Consider the following 25,997-nt stretch of genomic DNA (forward strand, 5'->3'; position numbering starts at 1 on the left):
GACTCCAAAATGGATTGCACAAAATGGTGTTATTTGACTCCAAGGCAATGTTGTAGTTTAAGACAGCAGTCTGTTTTCAGAATCCCAGCATGGGCAACTTAACTATTTCACACCAGGTGGTGTCAGGAATAAATCAATGGGAAGACAGCAATTCTGTCTGATCAAGGATTAAATGAAAGTGCACACAGACATAAAGAATAGGTTTAGAACATCCCAGATATTACCTAACAGCTGGAATGGTATTGAGTAATTAACAGCATGTTCTCAGTGGCCAGTTGCTCACCAGCCAGGGAGAAAGGGTGTCAGGAAAAAGGTCTTTCAAGATGGTTTCAGAGGACTTCTCCAAACTACACTGAATTAGCTAATCCTGTATAACTTCTACATAAAACATAGGTCATATTGACCCCTACTCAATCATCACTTTTCCTAACTTTCAATAAACGTCCAATATCAGAGGCATCCAGACTGAAGGTTTTCATCCACTTATCTGCTTTCATTCTCACTTATCTATTTGTCTGTCCACTCCTCCCATTCTGATTAGCAGAAACTGCCAGCTAAATGTTGACCTTGCATTTAAAAGCCTGCTTTCCAATTAACCCTGAACTATGTGGTGTTCTACTTTATTAATTCATAGTGGCTGGGTGCACATCATATGGTTGCAATTGGCTTGATCATTCTCTGGGATACACATCCCTCAAATACAGGGTAACACAGTCCAGTTCTCAAAAACACACAGTTTCACAACTCTCACCAATAAGCTCTAGTAGAATGTCCTCAGTTCCTGCAGCAGCTTTCCTGTATTAGCATTTTCCAATGAAAAAATTGGTTTACCTCCTGATTTCCTGAAGATTGGATGAAGGAAAATGAGGCAAATTTAGGTCACCGAATCTCTGTACATATGACAAAGAAGTTCAGCATTGTAGTTGCTTTCTTAGTCTTTGGCTATCAGAAAGCGTAGCTTCAGTTCATCAAACTGATCAAGAAAGTTGTTCACAAAGGGTCTAATGGAAAGTCGCCTTGCTTCAGCAAGCTGAAGAATCTTCTGGTGGTGTGGAAGTCACAGAAAAGACAAGTGACAGGATGTGCGGAGATGGGAGCTGATGGGTGATGCTGAAAGAGATCAGGTGATGGTCAGAGAGAGGGAACTCAGCAACGGAGAGAGCAGTGCTTGGTGATGGAGTGATGTTAAGTTTGAAGAGCTTCTCAGACTGCAAACTTCCACAATGTTGAGGTCAGCCAAACTGGGACAGAGTGCCCTTGATTAACAAGGAAGTATTCTTTCCCCCTCTTGTCACGCAGGTTTAAAGTCAGTGGTCCCCAGGTGAGCACATTCTGCAGGTGTATTTGCCCACTTTCTCAAGAAGCTCTTTGCTTTTGACGCCATAAATGATAGGGTTGAGCATGGTGGGGAGGAGGAAATAGAGGTTGGCCAAGATGATGTGAACATGGGGAGCGATGCCCTGATCGAACCGGTGTGTCAGAGTGGAGAAGAAGAAGGAAGGATAGGACATCAGCATCACACAGATGTGGGCTGTGCAGGTGTTGAGGGCTTTCCGGTGGGCTTTCTTAGAGGAGATTCTGAGGACAGCCCTGATGATCAGACCATAGGAGAGGCCAATGAGTGTCAGGTCTAACATGTTGACTACAAATGGTATCACCAAGCCATACATCCTGTTTACTGTGATGTCCCCACAAGACATTTTTGCAACAGCCATGTGGTCGCAGAATGTATGGGGGATAATGCGGTTGGCACAGAATGGCTGCCTGCTCAGGAGCAGGGGCAGGGGCAGAACAAAGAGAACAGCTCTTATCAAACCCACTAGCCCTAGCTGAGCTATCCGTGCATTGGTGAGGATGGTGGCGTATCTCAGAGGGTTACATATGGCAACGTAACGATCAAACGCCATTGTCACGAGTATGGCTGAGTGCATCACAGTACCTGCATGAAAGAAGAACATCTGGGTGAGACAGCCACCCAAAGTAATACCTTTCAAATTAAACCAAAATATACAAAGGGCCTTCAGCACAACAGAGGTAGATGTGCCGATTTCTGTGAGTGCCAGCATGCAGAGCAACAGGTACATCGGCTTGTGCAGGGTCTGCTCTTTGCCCACAACAAACAGAACCATGAAATTTCCCAACAGGCCAATAATATAGAGCGTAAAGAACGGGATGGAAATCCAGATGTGGGCAGATTCCAGGCCAGGGATGCCCGTTAGGATGAATGTTGAAGGGTCAGAGGGGGTGAGGTTGAAAGCTGCCATGAGGTGGTGGATGTGTCAATCAGGCTCAGAAATGCTCAAGGTGCCTGTGAAGGGAAAGAAGCACAGCGAGGGGGGTTATACAATTTATGACAAATAGTAGGTTAAATATTTTATACTTATCATCAATCTAGAAAAGGGGGTGAGCAGTGAGGTGACAACATTTGCAGATAGCACCGGATTATTCACTTTCATGTCAATAACTGCAACATGTATGCCCATTGGAGGGAAAGGCTTGGATTCCTCAAACATCTAAGAAGGTTCTAATTTAACTGCATGAACTCGGGACATTAATCTGGGCATAATAGTACATAGCTCAGAGAAACCCTGCTCAAAGTGCATGCCTGGACAGAAACTAAGTAAAACATTGGGATCCAGAAGGAGTGGGATGGGAAATCATACAGATAATACAATGCCATGAGATCAGTCAATGTTTCACCCTCCTCTGGACTCTTCTGTGTAGCACTGGGTGCCCTTCTCACAGGATATTGCAGAACTACAGGGGTTCAGGCAAGGGCAACGAGAAGGATCAAGGACCCAAAGAAACTCTCATACAGAGAAAGGTTGAAAAGACTTGGATTGTTACCTTACAAAGGAGAGGAAGAAGAGGGGACATGAGAAAATTCTATAAAAACCTAAATGGTAGAGCATAGATTGGGAATCTTCCTGTCTCATAGCACAGGATCAAGTGGACATTCATTTAAACTGAAATGTGGCAAATTCAAAACAGATAAAAAAAGAATGCTTTCTTCACTCAATGCCTAATTAGACTGAGGAACTCGTTGCCATAAGAGGTAGTTGAGGCCATGAGCTAAGTAAGAAACAGGAAGGGTTTGGACATTTACATGGATAGTGAGACTATCCAGTTACAATAGTTACAGCAAAATAAATATTTTGGAAAGCCGATACGCCCATGTGTTTCAGGGCACAAGCCAATCTCCAGCTGTTAGGCATTAGGGTATCACTCTCAGGATGGTTAAGCCAGGGCTGGCTCCAGGGGTTTTGCCGCCCCAAGCAGCCAAAAAAAAACCAATTCCCCCCCCCCCCCTTATTTCTTTTGGTGAGACACTTTCTTGCAGGTACCCAGCTTTGTCTGAGATATAAGTTACAGGTGTTAACTGACATGGGTAAGCAGAGACATGTGTCAGCAACTCGGCTGCTAAACATTCTCATGCCTGAATATTGATGAAGTTTGCAGATGACACAAAAATTGGGGGATTGTAAATATGAAGAGGACAGGTCACTGATTCATAGCAATCTGGACTGGTTGGCAAATTGAGGTGAAGCAAACAATGTGTGTTCTAACATAGCTATTTCGATATCTGTATAAGGGAACAAAGAATGTAGGTTATGCTTATGTTGGGGAACTATGTGGGAAGCACAATGATTCTGAAGAAGATTTGCGGATATGAACAGATAACTCGCTAAACATGAACTTCCATTGTGACCATGTGGCCAAAAGAGCTAATGTGATCCTGGGATGATAACCAGGGGAATGTCAAGGTGAGGTAGAGATGTTATTTTACCTCTGTATTTGGCACTGATGCGACCACTGCTGGAATCCTGTGTGCAGTTCTAGTGTCCACGATTTAAAATGTATGTCAATACACTGCAGAGGGTTCAGAGAAGAATCACAAGAATTAGTAATAGATTAGAAAATCTGCCTTATAGTGATAGACTCAAAGATCTCAGTCTATTTAGTTTAACAAAGATGGTTAAGGGGTGACTTGATAACAGTCTAAGTGCCTACATGGGGAACAAATATTTAATAATAGTCTTTTCAGTCTAGCATACAGAGGTGTAACAGGATCCAATGGCTGGAAGTTGAAGTTAAAGAAATTCTGAGTGAAATTAAGGCATTTTTTTTAAATGGTGAGAGTAACCACTGGAACAATTTACCAAGGGTCTCGGTGGATTCTTTATCACTGAGAATTTTTAAATCAAGATGGATGTTTCTCTAAAAGATCTGCTCTAGGGATAATTTTGGGGGAAATCTCAGGCTTGTGTTATACAGACAAGATGATCACAATGGTCCCTTCTGGCCTTGGAATCTACCAACATGTCCCCATGAGTCAGCTGGAAGTATTTTGCCTGAAAGCTCATGCCTGAGCTTACTGAAGACACCTTGAAAATGTTACACTTTGTATTTCATGAGGCTGAGGGATCCTGTGAGGCACTGAATGAATGAAAGTTTTAGGTGAGAAAAATAATGACTTTACCCCATTAATGGCTAACAGAAATGGCAAACAAATGATCCCAGAGCATCCTGGTTTTAAGTCTGTGTCACAGTAGTCCACTCTCAGAGTGATAGTGGCTCCTGCACATGGCATCTGCACATTTTGCTAAGCCCTCTCATGTCCCAGAGTTTCCCGCTCTCACTATATAATGTGCATATTTCTTAGCTTGTGAGCTGTTCCTGTGTAGGGGTGTAACAAGAGAAGCAGCACAGGTGCCTTGGCATTTGCTACTCATGTGTGAGATTTCTCACCAGTGAGACACAGTCACTGATCTCCCCTTTAGCCAAGAGAGCAGGTTTGACAGGAAGCACCTCACCCATTGCAGTGCTCTGAGGACTGTGGGTCGGCTTGGAGCTTGTGGGAGCCATGAATGATTGGGGAGCATGGAGAACACACTGGCGACCAGCGTGCTGTCGAAATCAAGGCAGCCTGGGATGGGGAAGAAGACTACAGACAGGGGTCCAGCTAAGGTGCAAAGATCACTAGTTCTTTGTGCCACTGAAATGCCTGAAGTTATGCAAATAACATTCAACAACAACTGGAAACAAAAGTGAGAAAATGTTGTGACACCCAGGCTGCTGTTCTGAGGCTTGCCAGGGGAAAGAGACCCTGAGACCTCTCCAAATGCACTTGGGGCCAGGAAAGGACTCAGCACTGGCCTAGGATCAAGAATCACAAAGAAAGAATTACTTTCATCAGTGCTGCCTGCCTGTCCATGTACCTACTGCTCCATGCCCCCGCAACCCCCAGTGCTACCTGCCTGTCCCTATACACCACCTGCCTGACCCCACAACCCCCAGTACTGGCCACTTCTCTATGTAGATTGCCCACACCCAGAATATCCTGCCCTATCACAAAGTGATACTCTTCAGCCAGGACCAAAACCTGGTGCCATACCCTACAGTGACAGCTCGCACAAATATCTCCTCAGAGTAGGTTAAACTCAGTGTCTGCCTGCACCGTGGAAAAGGGGGAGATCAGCCTCAACTGCGTTTCTGGGAGCAAAAGGAACCCCAGCAGCAGATCAACTTGAGCAGGGAAGAAGAGAGGGACAGACCCAGTGGGAGGGAGAGAGGACATGGAGACTAAAAGGAGCCAGCATGAGTAACTCTTCCTCTAAGGGTATGGCTACACTGGCGATTTGCAGCGCTGGAAAGCCTCCACCAGCGCTGCAATTAGTAAGTGGCCACACCTGCAGGACACTTCCAGCGCTGCAACTCCCTGGCTGCAGCGCTGGCCGTACACCTCACTCAGCATGGGGAATAAGGATTCCAGCGCTGGTGCTGCAGCGCTGGTCATCAAGTGTGGCCAGCCAGGGTATAAGGTGTATCCCAGAATGCTTTTATAAATTACTGTCTCTGTTTTGTTATGCAGCCTCTCTTTGTTTTGTTGTGAACGAGCTCCGCTGCCGTTGCAGTTGCCGCTTATCTAAAAAACAAACAGAGCTCCTGTTTGCTGTGATCATCTGTACCTGGCTGTAAACAATCAAATGAGATTGCAGGCAGGGAGGGAATGAAACAGCGGGGAGTCGTGTTGGCTGCAGGCTGTTTGCAATTAAGAGTTAAGACTAAGGGGTTGGAAACATGTTCTGATTTTTCAAGTCAGGAAGCTAAACACACAGTGTTGGCTCCAAAAATCCCCTCTCTCTTTCCCCCCGCTCCCTGTCACACTAGACCCCACTCCACCCCCCTCTTTTGAAAAGCACGCCCACTTGAACGCTGGGATAGCTGCCCATAATGCATCACTCCCAGCAGCACTGCTAATGCTGCAAATGTGGCCACACACCAGCGCTGGTAGCTGTGAGTGTGACCACACACCAGCGCTGCTCCTACACAGCTGGATGACCAGCGCTGCAAACTGTAAGTGTAGCCATACCCTAAATGATACAAACCTTTAACATATTGCAGCCCGTGGGATACCCGGACATACCTTCCTCAAGCGTGTTGGCAATTGCTAACATTGCCACGAGGCTATAGTGGGATTACTCATGGGACGAGGGATGTTCCAGATGGAGGATGGTATCAGAGGCAGTCTGCTACAGTGTGGTCCATGTTACATTACAGTCTGAGACACCTCCCTCATCTCAGGAGGCCATGTTACGCCTCTTTAGTCTGTGCATTAGGCAAGATGTCCATTCCCTATTTCACCTGGCTTCAGGACTCCATGCTACTGTGATCTGGATACTGCATGACTACTCCCCTCCTCCCCCCACCCCCCACACACATACATACACTGCATTCCTGGACCTCCCCCAGTGAGATTTCCAACAGTGCCTGGTTTCCTCTAAGCCAGAAACATGCTTTTATTTTTACTGCCTTTTGGTGCTTCTCATCCTCTCCAAACCCAAAGATGCAGAGGTACAGAGAAAGCAGATCCCTCTCCCTCCCTGAAAAAAATATCCTGATTGTTCTGAAGCTCTTAGCCTGTGAGTTTGAGATTTCAGCAACTGTACTGTCAGTTCTTCTTTCAGCTAAATGAGCTCACCCATCCTTAGAGGCCATGGGATGACTCCAGTTGAAGTCACTGGAGGCTCATGGAGAGTGTAAATCAGGCCATTTTTTTATGTCCCTACATGTGGACTTAGGGAGAACTGCTGGCCATCTTGGGAGCTTTGCCATTGATCTCCATGGGACCCTTAGTGTTTAAATTTCAGCTCCCAACTGTGAAAAGCATGGCTATGGGTCCTGCTACAGAAAGCGCTATTCTGTTATGGTGCTGAAAGAATCTGAAGGAAATCACTAGTTTATGTGGCATTCTGAGACCGGGAATAAAAGATGGGGATTTCAAAACATAGTGGCCCTGATTTTTCTCTCAGTGAGGCCAGTGTCAATCTGGAGTGACCCACTGATAGCAGAATGTGAGAGCAGAATCTGGCTACTGTGGGGCCCATTCTGGTTGTGAACCAGCTGGTACCACAGATTCCCACAGCAGAGGCTTTTGCTGTACTACCTAACAGTGCAATGAAGTTGCTGAACTGGAACATGAGTGAACCAGAGGAAAAACCACACAGCTCTCTCCTCACCCCCCGAAAAGGAAGCTACTGAGACAGATAGGACACAGTAAGAAACAAGGAACTGATTTTTAAAACAAGTATTTGTCTAAACTGTTTCCAGTACATTTGTAGTTCCAGTTTTACCAGGTAAATCCCTTAGAGTTTCTCACAATATTAAACAGTTCAAGTCACCATACTAGTGAATTCCTGCTCAAATGGTTCTTGACTTGAACACTGGATCTCTTCCTGAGCCCTTAACACTAACTTCAATGCAGAAACAGGCAACTCACTGAAATCCTGCTCAGCAGAGAGGAAATCTCCTTACGGCGACGGAAGGCAGAGCCCTGAGAATCAGCATATGAATCTCACATGTCTGAGTGTCAGCGTGCTGAACAGCGACCTTTATGATTCCCTTGAACAGTCCCTGCAGACTCTCAGATTGGCCAGGACTCGCATACAATTCCCTCAGTGCCATGAGCTGCGGAAAGAGCAGAAAATAGACCCTGGAGAACTTCAGCTTGAGATTCTCCCCCAGGAGTGAAGCAATGATTCGCTGATAACAGGGGTTCAGATTGTGAGGGCAAACTGAGTCTTCCAAACTGTTCAGCCTGTTGACAGACATTTGGCTGTGTGTGTGTGTGTTCTTTCTGCCTGCTGCACTGACTCTGGCCAGATAGCCCATACAGGAGGCTCTGATTGGACTGCCCAATAAATCCACTGACTCGGTTTTCAGCGAAGGCCCTTGGTCAGGTTTATGGCCGATGAGACAAGGTGCTAATGCCCCAGATCAATGGTTACAGATACACATGTATGCCTGTGACAATGGACTGCGGCAGTGAATGGCGAGACTTTCTATTCTCCCCTCGTTCAGACAAAGACATTGTCTCTGTGATAGATCTTTATACACATGTAGCGCCCCTCTCCACCGGATTATCTCCTTTAATGGCAATCCGCTTACATGTTCTGATGGACTGGTCTGGGTTTTTTTGGATCCCGCCACCCACTCAGTAGGGTGAATCTTTTTTCTTTTTTTGGTTATGAAATTAGTTGGCGGTGATTTAAGATTTTTTTAAGATCCAAGGGGTTTGGATCAGTGTTCACCAGGAAATTGGTGGAGGAGTCTTTCAAGGCTACCCAGGAAGGGCAAGGTTTTTTGGGGGGAAGACAGTTTTCCAGATATCAGAGGGGTAGCCGTGTTAGTCTGGATCTGTAAAAGCAGCAAAGAATCCTGTGGCACCTTATAGACTAACAGACGTTTTGCAGTATGAGCTTTCGTGGGTGAATACCCACTTCGTCGGATGCATGTAGTGGAAATCTCCAGGGGCAGGTATATATATGCAAGCAAGAAGCAGGCTACAGATAAGGAGGTTAGTTCAGTCAGGGAGGATCAGGCCCTCTTCTAGCAGCTGAGGTGTGAAAACCAAGGGAGGAGAAACTGGTTTCGTAGTTGGCAAGCCATTCACAGTCTTTATTTAATCCTGAGCTGATGGTGTCAAATTTGCAGATGAACTGAAGCTCAGCAGTTTCTCTTTGAAGTCTGGTCCTGAAGTTTTTTTGCTGCAGGATGGCCACCTTAAGATTTGCTATTGTGTGGCCAGGGAGGTTGAAGTGTTCTCCTACAGGTTTTTGTATATTGCCATTCCTAATATCTGATTTGTGTCCATTTATCCTTTTCCTTAGAGACTGTCCAGTTTGGCCGATGTACATAGCAGAGGGGCATTGCTGGCATATGATGGTGTTGTCGAAGAAAAACTCCTGCTTTTACTTTTTGTTTGGATGCAGCAAAATCAAATACTTTATTATTTCTCCAGTAATTACCATGGAGGGAGAGAGTGCCATAGAGGAGGTCTCTCAACTGGTAAACAATCACAGCAAGCTTTATACCTTTTACAGACAAATTCTAGCAAATATACAGAGAAAAAAAACAACAAATACATTTTGTTTATACATTTCTGCTCTTCTGCTATATCTCAAAAAAAAAACAAGACTGCTGCACAATTTAAAGGCAAACTAACATCACACAACACACAATTCTTTCTTATTTTCTCTTGCTTCACCTCACACACAGTTAACCTAACAAAAACTAACTAACATAAACTAACATCTTCATTAAGACTTGTTAAAAATAATTGTGGCTTCCACAGTGTATATTACATTGGTGGACATGCAGGTGAGTGAACCGGTGATGGTGTGGCTGATCTGGTTAGGTCCTGTGATGGTGTCGGTGGTGTAGATATGTGGGCAGATTTGGCATCGAGGTTTGTTGCATGGATTGGTTCCTGAGTTAGAGTTACTATGGTGCGGTGTGCAGTTACTGGTGAGAATATGCTTCAGGTTGGCAGGTTGTCTGTGGGCGAGGACTGGCCTGCCACCCAAAGTCTGTGAAAGTGTGGGATCATTGTCCAGGATGGGTTGTAGATTCCTGATGAGGTGTTTTCACACCTCAGCTTCTAGAAGAGGGCCTCATCCTCCCTGATTGAACTAACCATCGTTATCTCTAGCCTGCTTCTTGCTTGCATATATATACACCTGCCCCTGGAGATTTCCACTACCCGCATCCGATGAAGTGGGTATTCACCCACGAAAGCTCATGCTCCAAAACGTGTTAGTCTATAAGGTGCCACAGGACTTTCTGCTGCTTTTACAGATCCAGACTGACATGGCTCCCCTCTGATACTTTCCTAGAGACTGGTTCCAGTGTTGGGGGGGTTAGCACCTGGCTGGCGTATGTGGCTCCCCGCCTGGTGTGCTGGCTTTGTGGGTCCCCTTCCCAGGCGCCCACCTCTCCCAGTCTCTATGCAGGGAGCCCAGGCGCCGAGCTCCGCTTCGTGGAGCCCAGGGATCGAAGTGACTGACAGCGCCATGCTGCATCACTCTACCCCAGACACTCTGTAGGTCCAGCCGCAGGGACTTGCTCAGGATCGCCCAGGATGGACCTGTCTGAAGCAGGAATTGAACCCAGGCCTCTTGAGTGTCAGGCCTGTGCCTTGCCACTGGGTCCCCCACGCTTGCTTCCTGCCTAAGGGGGCTCCGACCCTATGAGCCTTGTTCCCCTCTGTTCACAATACAGCTGAGGCCATCTCCCCATCACACCCAGCTCCTCTGCACACCCACGGCCGGCCGGGCAGCCCCCCGCCCCCACCTGTCCCGGTTTGTCCCAGGTTAGCCCCACTCCTGCGAGGCGCAGCATGTAGGGACACAGCTGTGCCCATAGGGAGCTCACCACAGGATCGGGGCCTGAGCCTGAGAGCCCTGTGGGGCAGGAGATGGCTTGTCTGCCACGTCTGCCCAGCACAGGGCACCCTGCTCCGGGATGGGGCTGGCAGGCCTGAATGCAGTTCCAAGGATGCTAATTATAGCTCAGCTTCTGCTCATTATCATTAGTTATCTCACAGCTGCAGCTGAGATCAGAGCTCCCTTGTGCCAGGCGCTGCCCAGACACAGCGAGAGAGACAGGCCCTGCCCCAGCTGGGATCAGGCCCTGCTGTGCCAGGTGCTGCCCAGACACAGCGAGAGAGACAGGCGCTGCACCAGCTGGGATCAGGCCCTGCTGTGCCAGGCGCTGCACATATACAGCGAGAGAGACAGGCCCTGCCCCAGCTGGGATCAGGCCCTGCTGTGCCAGGCGCTGCACAGGTGGGATTGCCAACGTTCTACTTTCACAAAACCGAACACCCTTGCCCTGCCCCCTTCCCTGCCCCTTCTCCGAGTCTCTGCCCCCTCTCACTCCATCCCCCCTCCCTCCGTCGCTCACTCTCCCCACCCTCGCTCACTCGCTCATTTCACTGGGCTGGCTCTGAAGGTTGGGGTGTGGGAGGGGGTGAGGGTTCTGGCTGGGAGTGCCGGCTCTGGGGTGGGGCCAGAAATGAGGAATTCAGGGTGAGGCAGTGGGTTGCGGTGCGGGGGGGGGGGTGAGGACTTCAGCTGGGAGTGCAGGTTTTGGGGTGAGGATGGGGATGAGGGGTTTGGGGAGTGGGAGGGGGTCAGGGCTGGGACAGGGGTTGGGGTGCAGGAGGGGGTCAGGGGGAAGGATCTAGGCAGCACTTACTTCAGACAGCTCCCGAAAGCAGTGGCATGTTCCCCCTCTGACTCCCACCCAGAGGCATGGCCAGGGGGCTCTGCACGCTGCCCTGTCTGCAGATGCCGCCCCCGCAGCTCTCATTGGCTACGAACCACGACCAATGGGAGCTGTGAAGCTGGCGCTTGGGGTGAAGGCAGTGTGCGGAGCCTCCTGGCTGCCCCTATGCGTAGGAACTGGAAGGGGGACATACCGTTACTTCTGGGTGCCATGTTGTGACATTATTGATATAAACTGGGACCATATAGAACAAGGTTTGCAACCAAGGTCCTGTAGTGGCATCAAATCTTATGTAAAGGGGGTCATATAAGGTGTCTAAGACCAGGTTATGGGTTGCTGGTTATGATTATGCTGTCTGTATGTACGTGTATCATTTTGTAGTTGAAGTTATAAGTATTGGCTCTACACTGTCTGTACTTCAAATTTATGCTCTGCTTCTGGGTGATGTCCCAGACAAGTTGGTGTTAGCTCTGCCTAGCCTGCTTGATGGCCCATTAAGGACCATCAGCTACACAATTGACCCATGGAGAGAAGGCACACACACCTTGTGACACAGCAAAATATGCAGGGACTGGCTCATGTGACTCCAAACTCCATTTTGCTGTAATTTTCCACAGTAAGGACAAAGAGGTTCTTGCACCTGAAAAAGCCTATATAAGGCTGATGCCTCATCTCCATCTTGTCTTCAATCCTGCTTCTTACCTCTGGAGGGACTTTGCTACAAACTGAAGCTCTGCACAAAGGACTGATGACCCATCCCAGCGGGGGATGTACTCCAGAGACTTGATTTGAACCTGCAGTTTATTCCATCACTGCTACAAGCCTGAACTAAGAACTTTGCCATTACTATATGTAATTGATTCCATTTAACCAATTCTAGCTCTCATCTCTACCTTTTTCCCTTTATGAATAAACCTTTAGATGTTAGATTCTAAAGGGTTGGCAACAGCGTGATTTGTGGGTAAGATCTGATGTGTATATTGACCTGGGTCTGGGGCTTGATTCTTTGGAATCGAGAGAACCTTTTTCTTTTATTGGGGTATTGGTTTTTATAACCATTCATCCCCAGGATGAGTGGGACTGGTGGTGATACTGGGAGACTGGATTGTCTAAGGAAATTGCTTGTGTGACTTGTGGTTAGCCAGTGGGGTGAAACCAAAGTCATTTTTGTCTGGCTGGTTTGGTTTGCCTTAGAGGTGGAAAAACCCCAGCCTAGGGCTGTGACTGCCCTGTTTGAGCAATTGGTCCTGAATTGGCACTCTCAGTTGGCTCCCGCCAGAACCGCATCATCACACATGTGAAGCCACGGCAGGCAGGAAACCTGCCTTAGCCCCATTGTGCTGCCAAGTAGACTTTTAATGGCCTGGTCAGCGGTGCTGACTGGAGCCACCACGGTCCCTTTTCGACCAGGCCTTCCTGTCAAAAACTGGACATCTAGCAACAGTATTGCCAGCCACTAGACCCTGCCCTCCCCTCTGCTGCTGTGTTGGGCCCCAGATCACTCCTGTGGATTGCACACAAAATTGAGCTTTATTAGCCACCTGCAAGCCCCAACCCTAACTTTCGTCCAAGGCCCGGAGGCGGCTCTCCTCTTCGGAGGCGGCGCTGTTGAGTGACGGGGACAGCTTCCTCCGCCGGGCCTGCATCCTCTCCCGCAGGGCACACAGGTTCTCTCCGCGCAGCTCTGGCGTTCTGTCGTGTACGTGGCGAAGGTGGGCATGAGCACGATGCAGGTGGAACCAGCACACCTGGCTGCTCTTGCCAGGACATGACCCTGGCTGTGGAAGCTCAGTTTCCAGCCTGGCCTGGTGCCCACGGCGCTCCAGGTTAGACACTCCGACTGTCCCGGATGTGTCCTCGGTGGCATTTCCTCCCACGCCATTGGCTGGTGTGGCCACCCTGTGTGACCTGGCCTTGCCTGGCCTCCTGCGTGTGCCCTGCCGATCCTGGACTTCCTCTCCCACCAGGGATTCCCCTTCTCTGCTTCTGGACCTTGTTCTTCTGCTGGTGGGCCTCCCTCTGCTGCCGGATCTCCACTCTCTGCTGCGGGCCAGGATCCCCTCACTGTCCGGTCCTCTGGCCCTGCCGCTGCACCGCGGGCCTTCCACCCGGCTCCTGGAGCGGCCCCGTGGGTGAGAAGGGCTGAGTCCCCGACCCCTCTGCTCTCTGAGCTTTGTTCTGGAGGACTCCATGGGAGACGGCTGATTGGAGCCCAGGGCTGCTGAGCCAGACTGTGAGACTCCTTTTCCTCCTTCTCTGTTCTGACTGCCGGTTGTTCTGGTGTCCCTGGCGGTGGGGCAGGCTGGGGGTGGTGGCCCTGGGGCGGAAGGTCCCGCTGGCACAGCCGGCGTCCCACTGCGGTCATGCACCTTCCCCTCCCTGCATTTGGTCACTCTCAAAGTCATCCGCTCTTGGTATCCACCATACTCTGCTGAGGGCCCTGTTTCCTCTGGAGAAGGTTCTTCTCTCCTGGTCACGCTGTCCCCTCGCCTGGCATTGGGGGAGGCTGCCCCAGATCCCTGGGGAGCCCCATTCCCTGGCAGCCCCCTGGTCCGAGCGGCTGCGGCTGGCTCCTTTCTCCCAGCACCGTCCATCTCCTCCATGCTGGAACACAGCTGGCATTGCCTGACCTTTGCCCGCACGTGGACGTTGGCGTTGAAGGTCTCGCTCTTGGGGGATGGGGCGAGTTTCTGAGGGGGCGGCGGGGCTCCCCGTGGTGCAGCCACTGACCTGTTGACCTGCCCTCTCTTCTCCACTGATGCCCTGGAGGTGACACGTTTCAGGAAGCCCAGCATGATTCCCCTGAATGTGGAGCCGTTCCCCTTGCCGGGGACGGACGGTGACTCAGCCCCTCTCCCTGGAGGTGCACGGGGCGGCTGTTCAACCCCGGGCGATGCCTCAGTCAGCACCAGGGCCTCTGTTTGCCTCATGCTGGTTCCAGCCCTGGGGCTTGTCCTCTCCGCTGGCATCTCTCTCATGCCGCGTCGCCCCTCGGTGTCCCTCCTCTCCTTCCACCCCAGGCTGCCTCCCCCCTCCGCATCCCAGGCTACCACGGCCTCGCTGTCCCAGTCCCCGACCATCTCCTCAGCGCCAGCGGGACCTTCGTACAGGGGGGCGCCAGCTGCACGGCCCAGATCCTGAGACCGCTGGTAGGATGCACCTTGCTCCCCTCTGCAGGCATCACCTGACGTCTCCCTGTTCCTCGGGCGCACGTGAGTCTCTAGCTGAGTCCTCGCCACGTCTGACTTCCCAGCCCCCTCGGCAGGACAGGGCTGGGGGCTGAGTCCCTCATCACCGGCAGTGAAGAGGCCATGGCACGTCTCACACAGGTACTGGTTTGCCTGGCTCTGGGACTCTCTGATCAGTCTCTGGCCCAAGGAGCCAGCTCTCGGGAATCCCGGCTCTCCTGTGCCCGCGGGGCGAGCTCTTTCTACCAGGGCTTCCTGATGGGGTCCTCCCAGCTGGCTTCTCTGGCCCCTCCTGCGCTTCAGCCGGATGTTCATTTCCCGCCTGTGTTCCTGGGCAGCGGCTCTCAGCCGCTCAGCTACCATGTCGGCATAGATGGCCTGGGAGCGTATGACGCAGGGCGGCAGGACGAAGGAGCCCAGGGCCTTCTGTGCCAGGTGGATGTCCAGCCGGTGTGCTTCGGATCGCGGAGAAGCAAGATGCACCCGTGCCAGCGTGGGCTCCTCGGGCGCTGGGCGAGACGCTGCGCGAGAGCTTTCTCCCTCAGACCAGTCAGAGGCCCTGGACTCGCTGTCCTCCAGAGATGATGGAGAGGAGGCAGGCGGTTCATCTTTTGCCATGCTGGGAGTGCCCTGCCCCTGCCATCTGGGCTCAGCATGCAGAGGGCTTGGAGCTGCCGCGTCTTCTAGGAGAGTTGCTGACCCCCTTGCATGGATACGCTGCGTCTGCCACCCAGGAGAGCTGGCCCCTGGAGAGCGGGCGCTGTCCCACACCTCGAGCTTGCAGCATGGGCAGTCCAAGCATGTGCAATGGCCCATTTCCAGGTGGCCCACGATTTCCAGAGACAGAGGCTGCTTCCCCCCTGGGCCATGGCGGCTGCGGCTCCGGGCTATTCTCCTGAAGCAGGATTCCAGCTCCCGCAAGATCCTCTTCTCATTCCAAACAGCTGTCTCCACAGACGAGCTCCGGGAGTGCCTGCCAGTCCCCGCCATCCGTGGAGCTCCTTTGCCATCGTGGGTCCTCCACTGCCCGGGACTTTCCTCAGAGCTCTGCTCTCTCTGCTGTGGGTAAGACTCATGGGCCACGCGGCGCAAGGCTCGTCCCTGGGACTCCTGGGCCCTGTGGGAAATTCCCAGCACCTTCTTCCTGGGAAAGTCCAGGGTGGATTTCAGCTCTGCCTTGTCCTCCGGGAAGTGGCGTGGGGAGCTGGGGGGCCCTTCCCCATTGTTCGTCTGGGAGGTCTCCTGGCTTCTCCTGCTGCTGCTCCCCAGGGTGTGTTGGGACACTGCCTCAGAGCAGCTGGCTTTGCCCTCCTTTACCCCCATTTCAAGCCAGTGCTGGGACCGGTGGGTGAGGGGCTCCCCGGGGCCTGGCTGGAGCTCTTCCGATTGCCCTGTGGAGAGGGCTGTAGGACCTTGGGGTGGTGTAGGGGAGACATGGAGGAGGGGCTGGGTTTGGCCTCTGGGCTCTGCTCCTGGTGGGGCAGGCGGCAGGAAAATCCTTAAGGACTCCAGGATCCTCTTGGGCAGGCCCCATCTCCGCTCCAGGGCCAGTTTCCTGACGTGTGACTCCAAGCGCTCCCTGGTTTCCATGTGCAGGAAAAGCAGGCTGCCCGTGGCAAAGCTCTCGCTGGCTGGGGCCTGGGCCTGCCTCGGGGGGCCCCTCCCAGGTGGTGGGGGTGTGAACGCGTCCAGGGATCTCAGCACCACCCGAGGTAAGCCCCACTCGTGCTGGAGCTTCTTTCTCAGGATGTGGCTCTCTAGATGGTCCCTGGCCTTGGCTGTGACCAGAGGCGGCCCCGTGACCTTGGAGCCATTCCTCTCCGGCTCCTCAGCCCCCATGCGTCCAGCCAGGCCCATCTGCGTCTGGGCCCTCCCTGCTGCACTCCCCAGCCGCACAGCTGGAGCCTTCGGCATCATCCTCCGCAGAGACGCCGCCTGCAGTGTGGGCAGCCCCCAGAAATGCACCAGCTGCTTGTGTCTCACGTTCATGTCCAGTGTATTCACAGCTGGGGGTGGCAGGCAGAGCAGGGAGCCGGCCCTGGGCTTGGGGGGCTTCTGGCCTGCGCAGATCAGCCCAGGGAGGCGGATCCTCTCCCCCTCCCTGGCCACTCTCTGGGATCTCTTCACCAGGGCCGGACTCACCCCCAGCCTGATCTCTAGGCACTTCCTCGCGAGGTGCCGCTGGAGCTCATCCCTCCCCTCAGCAGCAAGGCCATGGGTTCTGCTGTCTCCTGCCAAGCGGCTCCCTGCGGGGACGTCTGGCTGGCTGGGCCTCAGCCGGCTTTGCCCGACGCCCCTTTCTCCACCGGCCCCAGGAAGCTGCGGGCCAGCCGGCGGGGCAAAAGCAGCAAACAGCCGCAAGGACTCCTGGATCCTCCGGGGAAGGCCCCACCTCCGCTGCAGCATCATCTTCCGGAGGTGACGCTCCAGGCGGCCTCTCGTGTCCTCGTCAATGAGCGAAGGCTTCTGCCCCAGGACAAGGACGTGCAGCTCGGCGCGCTGGCGGGCTACGGTCGGCCCCGGCAGTGGGGGCTCCGGCACAAAGGCTCTGAGCGACCGTTCGATGAGTGCGGGGAAGCCCCATTCGTGCTGCAGCCTCTTCTTCCTGACATGCAGCTCCAGGGCCTCTCTGGCCTCCGGGCCCAGGAACAGAGCCTCCCGCGCCCAGAACTCGACTTCCGCCTCACGGGGTGGAACCGGCCCAGGGGGCGTCCTGGGAACCATCCTGCTGAGGGACTGGGTGTAGAGAGTGCCCAGGCCCCACAGGGCTGTGAGATGTTTGTGCTGCACATTCAGCTCGAGGTGGCAGACGTCCTCCGGGTGCACGAAGGGCAGCAGGGGGCTCCTGGCTTTCGGGGCCCTGTCCCCAGCAGGGATCAGCTTGGGGAGGGGCAGCCGGGACACGAGATGCAGCCTTTGCCAAGAGCGTCTCACTGCAGCGGGGACGGCCCCCAGACGGGTCTCCAGACATTTCTTTGCCACGTGGATCTGCAGCCGCTTCTGAGCGTCACGTCCCAGGCTGAGCCGTGGGTGGGGAGCAGCGACCACTCTCCTGGCTTTCCCCACGCCCCGCTCCAGGTGCACTGTGCTCTTGTGCCAGGGAAGCAGGAAAGGCCCCTCTGCATCCTTTTCTGTACGGCTGCAAGGCCTGAACTCTGCAGGGGCTGAAGCAGGCTGGAGCAGCCGCACCGACTCCTGGATCCTCCTGGGCAGCCCCCAGCGCCGGTGCATGAGTCTCTTGCGGAGGCTGAGCTCCAGCTCTCGTCGGCTGCCCTCACTGAGGAAGGACAGCTCAGGCTGGAGAATGGCCACGTCCCTGTCGGCCGGCGGAGGGGCCTTGGGCTGGCCGGAGCGGGGGGCAGCCGCCATCAGGCCCCGCATGGATTTCTGGATGATCAGAGGCAGCCCCCACTCGTGCTGCAGCCTCTTCTTCCTCACGTGCAGCTCCAGGGCCTCTCTGGCCTCCAGGCCCAGGAACAGAGCCTCCCGTGCCCAAAACTCGACTTCCGCCTCACGGGGTGGAACCGGCCCAGGGGGCGCCCTGGGAACCATCCGGCTGAGGGACTGGGTGTAGAGAGTGCCCAGACCCCACAGGGCTGTGAGATGTTTGTGCTGCACATTCAGCTCGAGGTGGCAGACGTCCTCCGGGTGCACGAAGGGCAGCAGGGTTCTCCTGGCTTTGGGGGCCCTGTCCCCAGCAGGGATCAGCTTGGGGAGGGGCAGCTGGGACACGAGATGCAGCCTTTGCCAAGAGCGTCTCACTGCAGCTGGGACGGCCCCCAGCCGGATCTCCACACATTTCTTTGCCATGTGGATCTGCAGCCGCTCCTGAGCATAACGTCCCAGGCTGAGCCGCGGGTGGGGAGCAGCGACCACTCTCCTGGCTTTCCCCACGCCCCGCTCCAGGTGCACGGTGCTCTTGTGCCAGGGCAGCAGGAAAGACCCCTCTGCATCCTTTTCTGTACAGCTGCGAGGCCTAAACTCTGCAGGGGCTGAGGCAGGCTGGAGCAGCCGCACCGACTCCTGGATCCTCCTGGGCAGCCCCCAGCGCCGGTGCATGAGTCTCTTGCGGAGGCTGAGCTCCAGCTCTCGTCTGCTGCCCTCATTGAGGAAGGACAGCTCGGGCTGGAGAACGGCCACGTCCCTGTTGGCCGACGGAGGGGCCTTGGGCTGGCCGGGGCCGGGGGCAGCCGCCATCAGACCCCGCATGGATTTCTGGACGATCACAGGCAGCCCCCACTCGTGCTGCAGCCTCTTCTTCTTGACATGCAGCTCCAGCTCCTCCCGGGCTCCCGGTGGGAGGAAGGGCAGCTCCTGCTCCGTGAACTCGGTTCCAGCTGCGCGGGAGCTGGCGGGCGGCGGGGCAGGCGAGGGGCCTGCGTGGAACAGCTTGGCCAGGGACTGTCGGTAGAGCGTGGGCAGCCCCCACCTGAAGCTCAGGTGCTTGTGGAGAAGGTTGAGCTCCAGGTGATCCGAGACCGCCTGCTCCAGGAAGAGCAGCTCCCGGGGCCGCAGCTCCAGGGATCTCTGGCCCGGCCGAATCAGCCGGGGCAAGGGGAGCTTTCCCACCCGGCGGGCGGCTTTCTGTGAGTGTTGGGCCCTGCGGGGGATCAGGCCCAGACGGATCTCTATGTTTTTCCTGGTCACATGTCTCTCCAGCAGCTGGTGGCACGTGTCCCGGCTGAGGGGCTGGCACCATGCAGTTCCCAGGGGCCCGGCTAAGGAGACAGCCACCGCTGTGGGGCCCACGGGTGCAGCCCTGGAGGGTGATTCTCTTGGAGCCCTTCTCGCTGACAGCCCCCTGAGTGGCCGGCTGGCCCTTCTGCCTTGCGTGTCTGGATGTGTCCCCGGAGCTGCGGTCGTGGGGGGCATGAAGCCCCGCAGGGACTCCTGCACCCTCCTGGGGAGCCCCCACCTCCTCTCGGCCACCCTGCGCCGGATGTGGGCTTCCAGCTCCCTCTTGGTGGCCAGAGGGATGGGAGGGGCCCCGCTGCTGACACGGAGCTCCATGGCTGCCGGCCGGTCGCTCCCCTTGGGCCTGGGGCGCGTGGGCGGGGGTGGCATGAAACACCTCAGCGATCGCCGCACCAGGCCCGGCAGGCCCCATTCGTGCTGCAGCCGCTTATTCAGGACATGCCTCTCCAGCAGCTCCCGGCCCTCGGGGGCCACGAAGGGAGTCTCCAGGGGGCAGAACTCGATGGTCACACCCAGGGGCAACAGGGGGGCGGGTGGCACGGGCGGGCTGGGCACCATCTTGGCCAGGGACTCCGCGTACAGGGTGGGGAGAGCCCAGAGGTACTGGATGTGCTTGTGCCTCACGTTGAGCTCCACGCTGCCTGCCTTGCACCTGAGCAGGGGGCAGAGCCTGTGGCGGGCCAGGGGGGCCTTGCAGCCTGGGGGGATCAGTTTAGGCAGGAGCAGGTCTCTGCGCCCCAGGGCAGCCATTTTCTGAGAGCGCCTCAGCACGGCGGGCAGCGCGCCTAGTCTGATTTCCAAGCCCTTCCTGGCAATGTGCCCCTGCAGCTCCCGGGTGTCTCTGCAGCAGTGCGAGCCGGGCGAGGATTTGGACGCTGTGGCGGGTCCCTGGGAGGCCTGGGCTGGGGCTCTAGCTCTGAGGCCGGGTGTCTGGGCTGCTCTTGTCACTGGGCCTGGCCCCCTTGGTGCCCATCTCCCAGACGGCAGGGGGCCGAGCCGGAGGTGTGGAGGTGTGGCTGGCATCAGCAGCCTCAGGGACTCCTGGATCCTCCTGGGCAGCCCCCATCTCTTAAGATGCACCATCCTTTGCAGATGCCGCTCCAGCTCTGTCCTGGAGCCGATGCTCAGGAAGGGCAGGGACTGTGGCATCGTCACCACCCTGCCTGCCCCCGAGGGTCTGCGGGCGATGGGTTTCGGTGCTGGGGGCATGAAGATCTTCAACGCGCTCTGCAGGGTGCAGGGCAGCCCCAGGGTGTGCTGCAGCCTCTTTACCTGGACGTGCCGCTCGAGACTGGCCCTGACATCACTCTGGAGGAAGGGGGTCTCCGTTTCGGCCAATTCGAGCCTGCCGGGCACACGCAGGGCTCCAGGGCTGACCCGCGCCGGGGGTCTCCCAGCCAGAGATATTGGAGCTTCCCCCGTGGCCCTGGGTGCCGTGCTTTCTCGGTCTCGCTGCTGTTTGGCCTCCTGCCCTGACATCCTGGTCCCGCCTGGGGACTTGGCCAGAAATGGCACCCAATCGGGGCGATGCACCTGCCTCTGGGGAGCTGCCTGGGGGCTCCTTGCTCTGCCTCTGCGCAGGAAACTCTCGACCCAGCCATGTTCCGCTTGGCTTGGAGGGAAGGGCTCGTGCTGGGCAGGAGCGGGGCTGGGGTACTCTTCATGCCTGGGAAGAAATGGCTTGTGCTGGCTTGATCTAGTTCTCAGCTCCCAAGCGAGTAGGGGAGGCTCGTGCTGGAGAGAAGAGGAGCTCTGGGCCTGCTCTTGCCCGCGAAGGAGAGTCTCAGCGCAGAGAGAGGAGCAGAAGAGACATTCGTCCTGCTCTGTGGAGGAGCCTTTGGCCTGCTGGTTCCTCCCTTTGGAGCGGGAGGTGGGAGTAGGAGGTGACCCTGGCCTGGCAGGGACCCACGCACTGGCCCGATCGGTGTACAGCAGCCGCTCGGCTTGCCGGGCTGCCTCGTCGCACAGGGCGCAGTCTGAGTTGTCACACAGCAGCTGCCGGATGGAGCGGCACCTGGCGGCTCGGCGAGCGAGGCGTGGGGGGTCCTGGCACAGCCGGTGACGTGGCTGCTTCACCCGCCGCTTCTTTGCACCTAAAACAGAACAGCAGAGAGGGCTTGTGACGTTATTGATATAAATTGGGACCATATAGAACATGGGTTGCAACCAAGGTCCTGTAGTGGTACCAAATCTTAGGTAAAGGGGGTCATATAAGGTGTCTAAGACCAGGTTATGGGTTGCTGGTTATAATGATGCTGTCTGTATGTAAGTATCATTTTTAGTTGAAGTTATGAATGTTGGCTCTATGCTGTCTGTATTTCAAGTTGGTGCTGTGCTTCTGGGGGAAGCATCCCAGACAAGCTGGTGTTAGCTCTGCTTAGCCTGCTTGATGGCCCATTAAGGACCATCAGCTACACAATTGACCCATGGAGAGAAGACAGACACGCCTTATGACTCAGCAAGGTATGCAGAGACTTGTCCATGTGACTGCAGACTCCATTTTGCTGGGATTTTCCACAGTAAGAACAAAGAGATTCTTACACCTGGAAAAGCCTATATAAGGCTGATGCATCATCTCCATTTTGTCTTCAATAATGCTTCTTACCTCTGGAGGGACTTTGCTACAAACTGAAGCTCTACACAAGGGACTGAGGACCCATCCCAACGGGGGATGTTCCAGAGACTTGATTTGAACCTGCAGTTTGCTCCATCGCTGCTGCAAGCCTGAACTAAGAACTTTGCCATTACTGTATGTAATTGATACCATTTAACCAATTCTACCTCTCATCTCTACCTTTTTCCCTTTGTAAATAAACCTTTAGATTTTAGATTCTAAAGGATTGGCAACAGCGTGATTTGTGGGTAAGATCTGATGTGTATATTGACCTGGGCCTGGGGCTTGGTTCTTTGGGATCGAGAGAACCTTTTTCTTTTATTAGGGTGTTGGTTTTCATAACCATTCATCCCCAGGACGGGTGCACTGGTGGTGATACTGGGAGACTGGAGTGTCTAAGGAAATTGCTTCTGTGACTTGTGGTTAGCCAGTGGGGTGAGACCGAAGTCCTTTTTGTCTCGCTGGTTTGGTTTGCCTTAGAGGTGGAAAAACCCCAGCCTAGGGCTGTGACTGCCCTGTTTGAGCAATTGGTCCTGAATTGGCACTCTCAGTTGGGTCCCGCAAGAACCGCACCGTGTCACGGAGTGTGGGGGAGTCAGGCCCTGCACCCCCGGGCTCCCTGCCGATTCACCAGGACTCTCAGCCAGCCAGTAAAGCAGAAGGTTTATTTAGACGACAGGAATACAGTCCAACACAGGTCTTGCAGGCACAGATAACAGGATCCCCCCTGTTAGGTCCATCTTGGGGCCCCACAGCCCCCCTCGGGCATCAGAGCCCTCTCTCCCTGCTTCCCCTCTTTTCTCCAGCCAACTCCAGTCTGCCCAACCCCCTCCGGCCCCTCCTCTCTGCTCAGCTTCTTTCCCAGGCTAGGAGGTCACCTGACCCCTTTGTCTCCAACACCTTTAGCCAACACCTTTGCAGGGAGGGGCCGGGCCATCCGTTGCTAGGAGACAGAACTTCAGGCATTTGGCTGCATGGCCTTTTGCTGCTAGATACTTAGGATCTGTACCCAGCCCCCAGTAAGACCAGTCCCACTTTGTCACACACCGTCACAGGGCTTCTGAGGAGAGATGGGGCCTGAACGTAGCGAGGGCCACGGGCACCCAAACCGTGACCCCACCCACCCACCTGTACCGCCCCAACCCCGAATCCCCACTCCCGCACTGCTCCTAACCCCGAGGCCCTGCCCCGTGCCACTCCTTCTCCCAGCGCCCCGCCCGCCTGTGACCCATTCCCCCTGAGGCCTCGCCCCCACACCAAGCCCCGCTCCTCCGCCACTGCTTCCCTCCAAGAGCCTGCCCCCTGCTTGCTCTTTCTCTGCACGCCCTGCCTCCTGTTGCTCGCCCTTACAGCCAGACAAAAGTCAGAGGGCAGGGCCCCCCGGCCCCCTCATTCTAGTGCCCTGGCCCCAGGCCACTCTGCGCTGCTGCTCCAGAACCAGGCATGCTGAGCTTGTGAGAGCCCGGAGCCCGATGAAACACTCCGCCAGCACCACGCCGGGCCCCCTCTCAAACACTGCCAGTGCTGTGAACCTGGCCACGGTGAAGTCCCAGCACTGTGAACCCGGCCCGGACATCGTGCCAGGGCCGTGAATCTGGCCGGTGCCCTGTCCCAGTACCAGAAACCCGGATGGCACATGATGCTGGTGCAAATAACCCAGCCGGTGCCCCATCCTGCAGACATGGGTCTCGCCAGTGTGCGGGGTCCCAGGAAATTTCTCTGGCAAATGTCAGGGGCTGGCGGCACCTAGCCGCCTTGGCCTTGCAAGCCCTGGTACGATGCACAGCAACAGAGTGCCAGGGGGCTACACCCCTATCCAAGACAGAGAAGACGGGGTGAAATAAAGACAAGATCTGCTGGGCAGTGGGCAGTGCCTCCTGCTGGCAAAGCTGCCCTGTTCTGGGAAGGGCAGGTAGCTCCCCCCCGATGCTCACCATTAGCCTGCACAAAGCCCTGGAGGACATGGGGACAACCTGCCAGAGGGGACAGACAATGGGGTGTTTGCCTCCATCGCTGCAAAGCCCCCAGACGATGGTTCATTAGCAGCATGTCAGCTTATCCCAGCTCCAGTCAGCACCTTGGCTCCTGCTCCCATCCCCAGGGGCAGGCCAAGCCTGGGGGGCCTCGTGTGGGACCCCTGGGCCAGGGTGGAGGCTTGGGAGAAGCCCTGGGATTCTGAGCCAGGGAGCCGTCAGGGAGCGTGAGGCAGGGCCTTACCTTCTCCCTCATCCTCCATCCCCCTCCGCCGCAGCCTGCGGACCAGAAGAGCCTGCGGGAGCCAAGGAAGCGGCAGAGTTACGTGGTTCCCAGACTGAGGCCGTGCAGTGCCAGCCTCCCGCCCAGCCCAGCCCGGTGCCAGGGGTGCCAACGCTTCCCTCCACATCCTGCAGCTGGAGAACTCCAGGCTCCTTCGGCCATGCCCCAGGGTCCCCACCCAAGTGTCATTGGAACAATCCTGGGTCCCCCACCCCCCGACATCGGGGCATCGCCACACCAGAGAGGGTGATTTCTGCCCCCAGTGTTATGAGTCGAATAGGGACCAGGCCCTTGGGCTTTGCAATGTGCTCTGGCTTCCTCTTCTCTCCCCGTCTCCCCGGTTCCCACCTGCGAGCCCAGATCCCCAACTGATCTGGGACCCGAGGCAGGATCCCAACTGACCACACCCAAAGATCTGTCCTGGATTCCCCCTTTCTCCCCCCACCTCTTGCCTGCCCTCTCCCTGGCTGGCTGGGAGGCCAGGGACCCAGGAAAGCTTGTGGCTTTGGGAGGGAGCTGGGAGGGTTTGTTGGTCAGCTTCCCCCAGCGGAGGGAAATAACTGGCCAGAGCCGGCTTAGTGCCAGGGGTGCCGGGAAGCCTGGGACCACGAGGGAGCGCCCTGGCATTTCTAGCGCTAGCTGGTGGTCAGGGCAGTAAGGAACAACCAATGAATGGAGCCACGAGCTCTGTCTGTGACCCTGTCTCTCTCTGTGGATGTGCCCCACCAGCCCAAAGGGGCCTGGTCAGAACAGGGGGCCTCGGGCACTCCCACCCACCCACCCTCCCTGCCGTGGGGCTGTGTCCAGGCAAGCTCTGTGAGAGCGCAGGATGGCTTGGGGGTGGGGGGAGGGTCCTCCTACCATCCTGCTTCTCCAGGAGAAGCTGTGCTGTGTCGCCATGGCCACCCAGATGACCAGGACCAGAAGGACGCAGGTGTACAACACCCAGGAGCTGTCCCAGCAGGCACAGAACCAGCTCTGCATGATCCCCACTCCCGCGTCAAACATGCTGGGGAGGACGGTCTGGACACCACTGGGGGTGGAGACACTACACTCCCTGCTACTGCTGTGGCTGGATCTCGCCTGAGGGGCTGTTTGTTCCAGTGACGCATCATAAAGGGCCAGGACCAGGCAGGTCCTGACATCACAAAGGGACTGCAGGCATCAGAGGTGGGCAAGACCCTGGCTCCCTGCAGCCCCTCCCCAGCACCCCATGTAGGTACTTAGAGACTGTACCTTAGAGACTGTATCTTTCTGGAATGGCATTCACCAGCATAACCCCTTGGAGAATTTTTTAATCAAGTTTTAGGAACCAATCTCTTGATTTTTATGGGACCCGACTCAAGATTTTTGCCCTCTGGAGGGTCATAACACTGAAATTATATAGTACAAACTGTTCTGTTTGCAACACATTTGTGACCTTTTGATAGCCCTCTTATTTTTCATGTAGAGTTTAAATAAATAAAAGTAAACTGAGTTGTGGAGTTTTATTTTTGATAAATCTGGGAATTAGAGCGACAGCCATTCCTGTATTATTATTAGAGCTGGTCCAAATTTTCAAAAGAAATATTTTTGCTGAATTTGCTGACTGGGCCAAGACAACACAGCAAGTCAGTTGCAGAGCCTAGACCCAGCTCGCTTAACACCACATGTCTGCTGATGCACAGCCTACCTTG

At 55.0% G+C, this 25,997-nt stretch overlaps 2 protein-coding genes across 4 annotated transcripts; both read right to left on the reverse strand.

Moving 5' to 3' along the window:
* Positions 1–228: 228 nt before the first annotated feature.
* Positions 229–8,490, reverse strand: LOC120390964 (olfactory receptor 52N2-like). Of its 2 annotated transcripts, XM_039514103.1 has the most exons (3): positions 7,781–8,490; positions 3,788–3,870; positions 229–2,308 (listed from the first exon to the last, which is right to left on the reverse strand). In XM_039514103.1, exon 3 carries the CDS (start codon positions 2,262–2,264, stop codon positions 1,308–1,310), a length of 957 nt encoding a protein of 318 aa, XP_039370037.1. In that variant the 5' UTR covers positions 2,265–2,308; positions 3,788–3,870; positions 7,781–8,490; the 3' UTR covers positions 229–1,307. The 2 variants fall into 2 exon arrangements, with proteins under 2 accessions (XP_039370037.1, XP_039370046.1); XM_039514112.1 differs by lacking the exon at positions 3,788–3,870.
* Positions 8,491–13,079: 4,589 nt separating this feature from the next.
* On the reverse strand, positions 13,080–25,377 carry LOC120395875. Of its 2 annotated transcripts, none has more exons than XM_039520626.1 (3): positions 25,183–25,377; positions 24,283–24,334; positions 13,080–21,544 (listed from the first exon to the last, which is right to left on the reverse strand). In XM_039520626.1, the coding sequence occupies exons 1-3, from the start codon at positions 25,327–25,329 to the stop codon at positions 13,125–13,127; spliced, it is 8,619 nt and encodes a 2,872-aa protein (XP_039376560.1). In that variant the 5' UTR covers positions 25,330–25,377; the 3' UTR covers positions 13,080–13,124. The 2 variants fall into 2 exon arrangements, with proteins under 2 accessions (XP_039376560.1, XP_039376569.1); XM_039520635.1 differs by having other exon boundaries at positions 24,000–24,334.
* Positions 25,378–25,997: the final 620 nt, after the last annotated feature.

Source organism: Mauremys reevesii, linkage group 1, assembly GCF_016161935.1.
Source record: "Mauremys reevesii isolate NIE-2019 linkage group 1, ASM1616193v1, whole genome shotgun sequence".
Classification (NCBI taxonomy): Eukaryota; Metazoa; Chordata; order Testudines; family Geoemydidae; genus Mauremys; species Mauremys reevesii.

Bases quoted from the DNA above. Each gene is read 5' to 3' on its own strand.
- LOC120390964 (XM_039514112.1), bottom strand. From the start codon at position 2,264: ATGGCAGCTTTCAACCTCACCCCCTCTGACCCTTCAACATTCATCCTA.
- LOC120395875 (XM_039520626.1), bottom strand. From the start codon at position 25,329: ATGTTTGACGCGGGAGTGGGGATCATGCAGAGCTGGTTCTGTGCCTGC. The intron at 24,335-25,182 runs GTAGGAGGACCC...TGGCTCCCGCAG, and splicing joins TCTCCTGGAGAAGCAGGATG to GCTCTTCTGGTCCGCAGGCT. The intron at 21,545-24,282 runs GTAAGGCCCTGC...GTTCTGTTTTAG, and splicing joins GATGGAGGATGAGGGAGAAG to GTGCAAAGAAGCGGCGGGTG.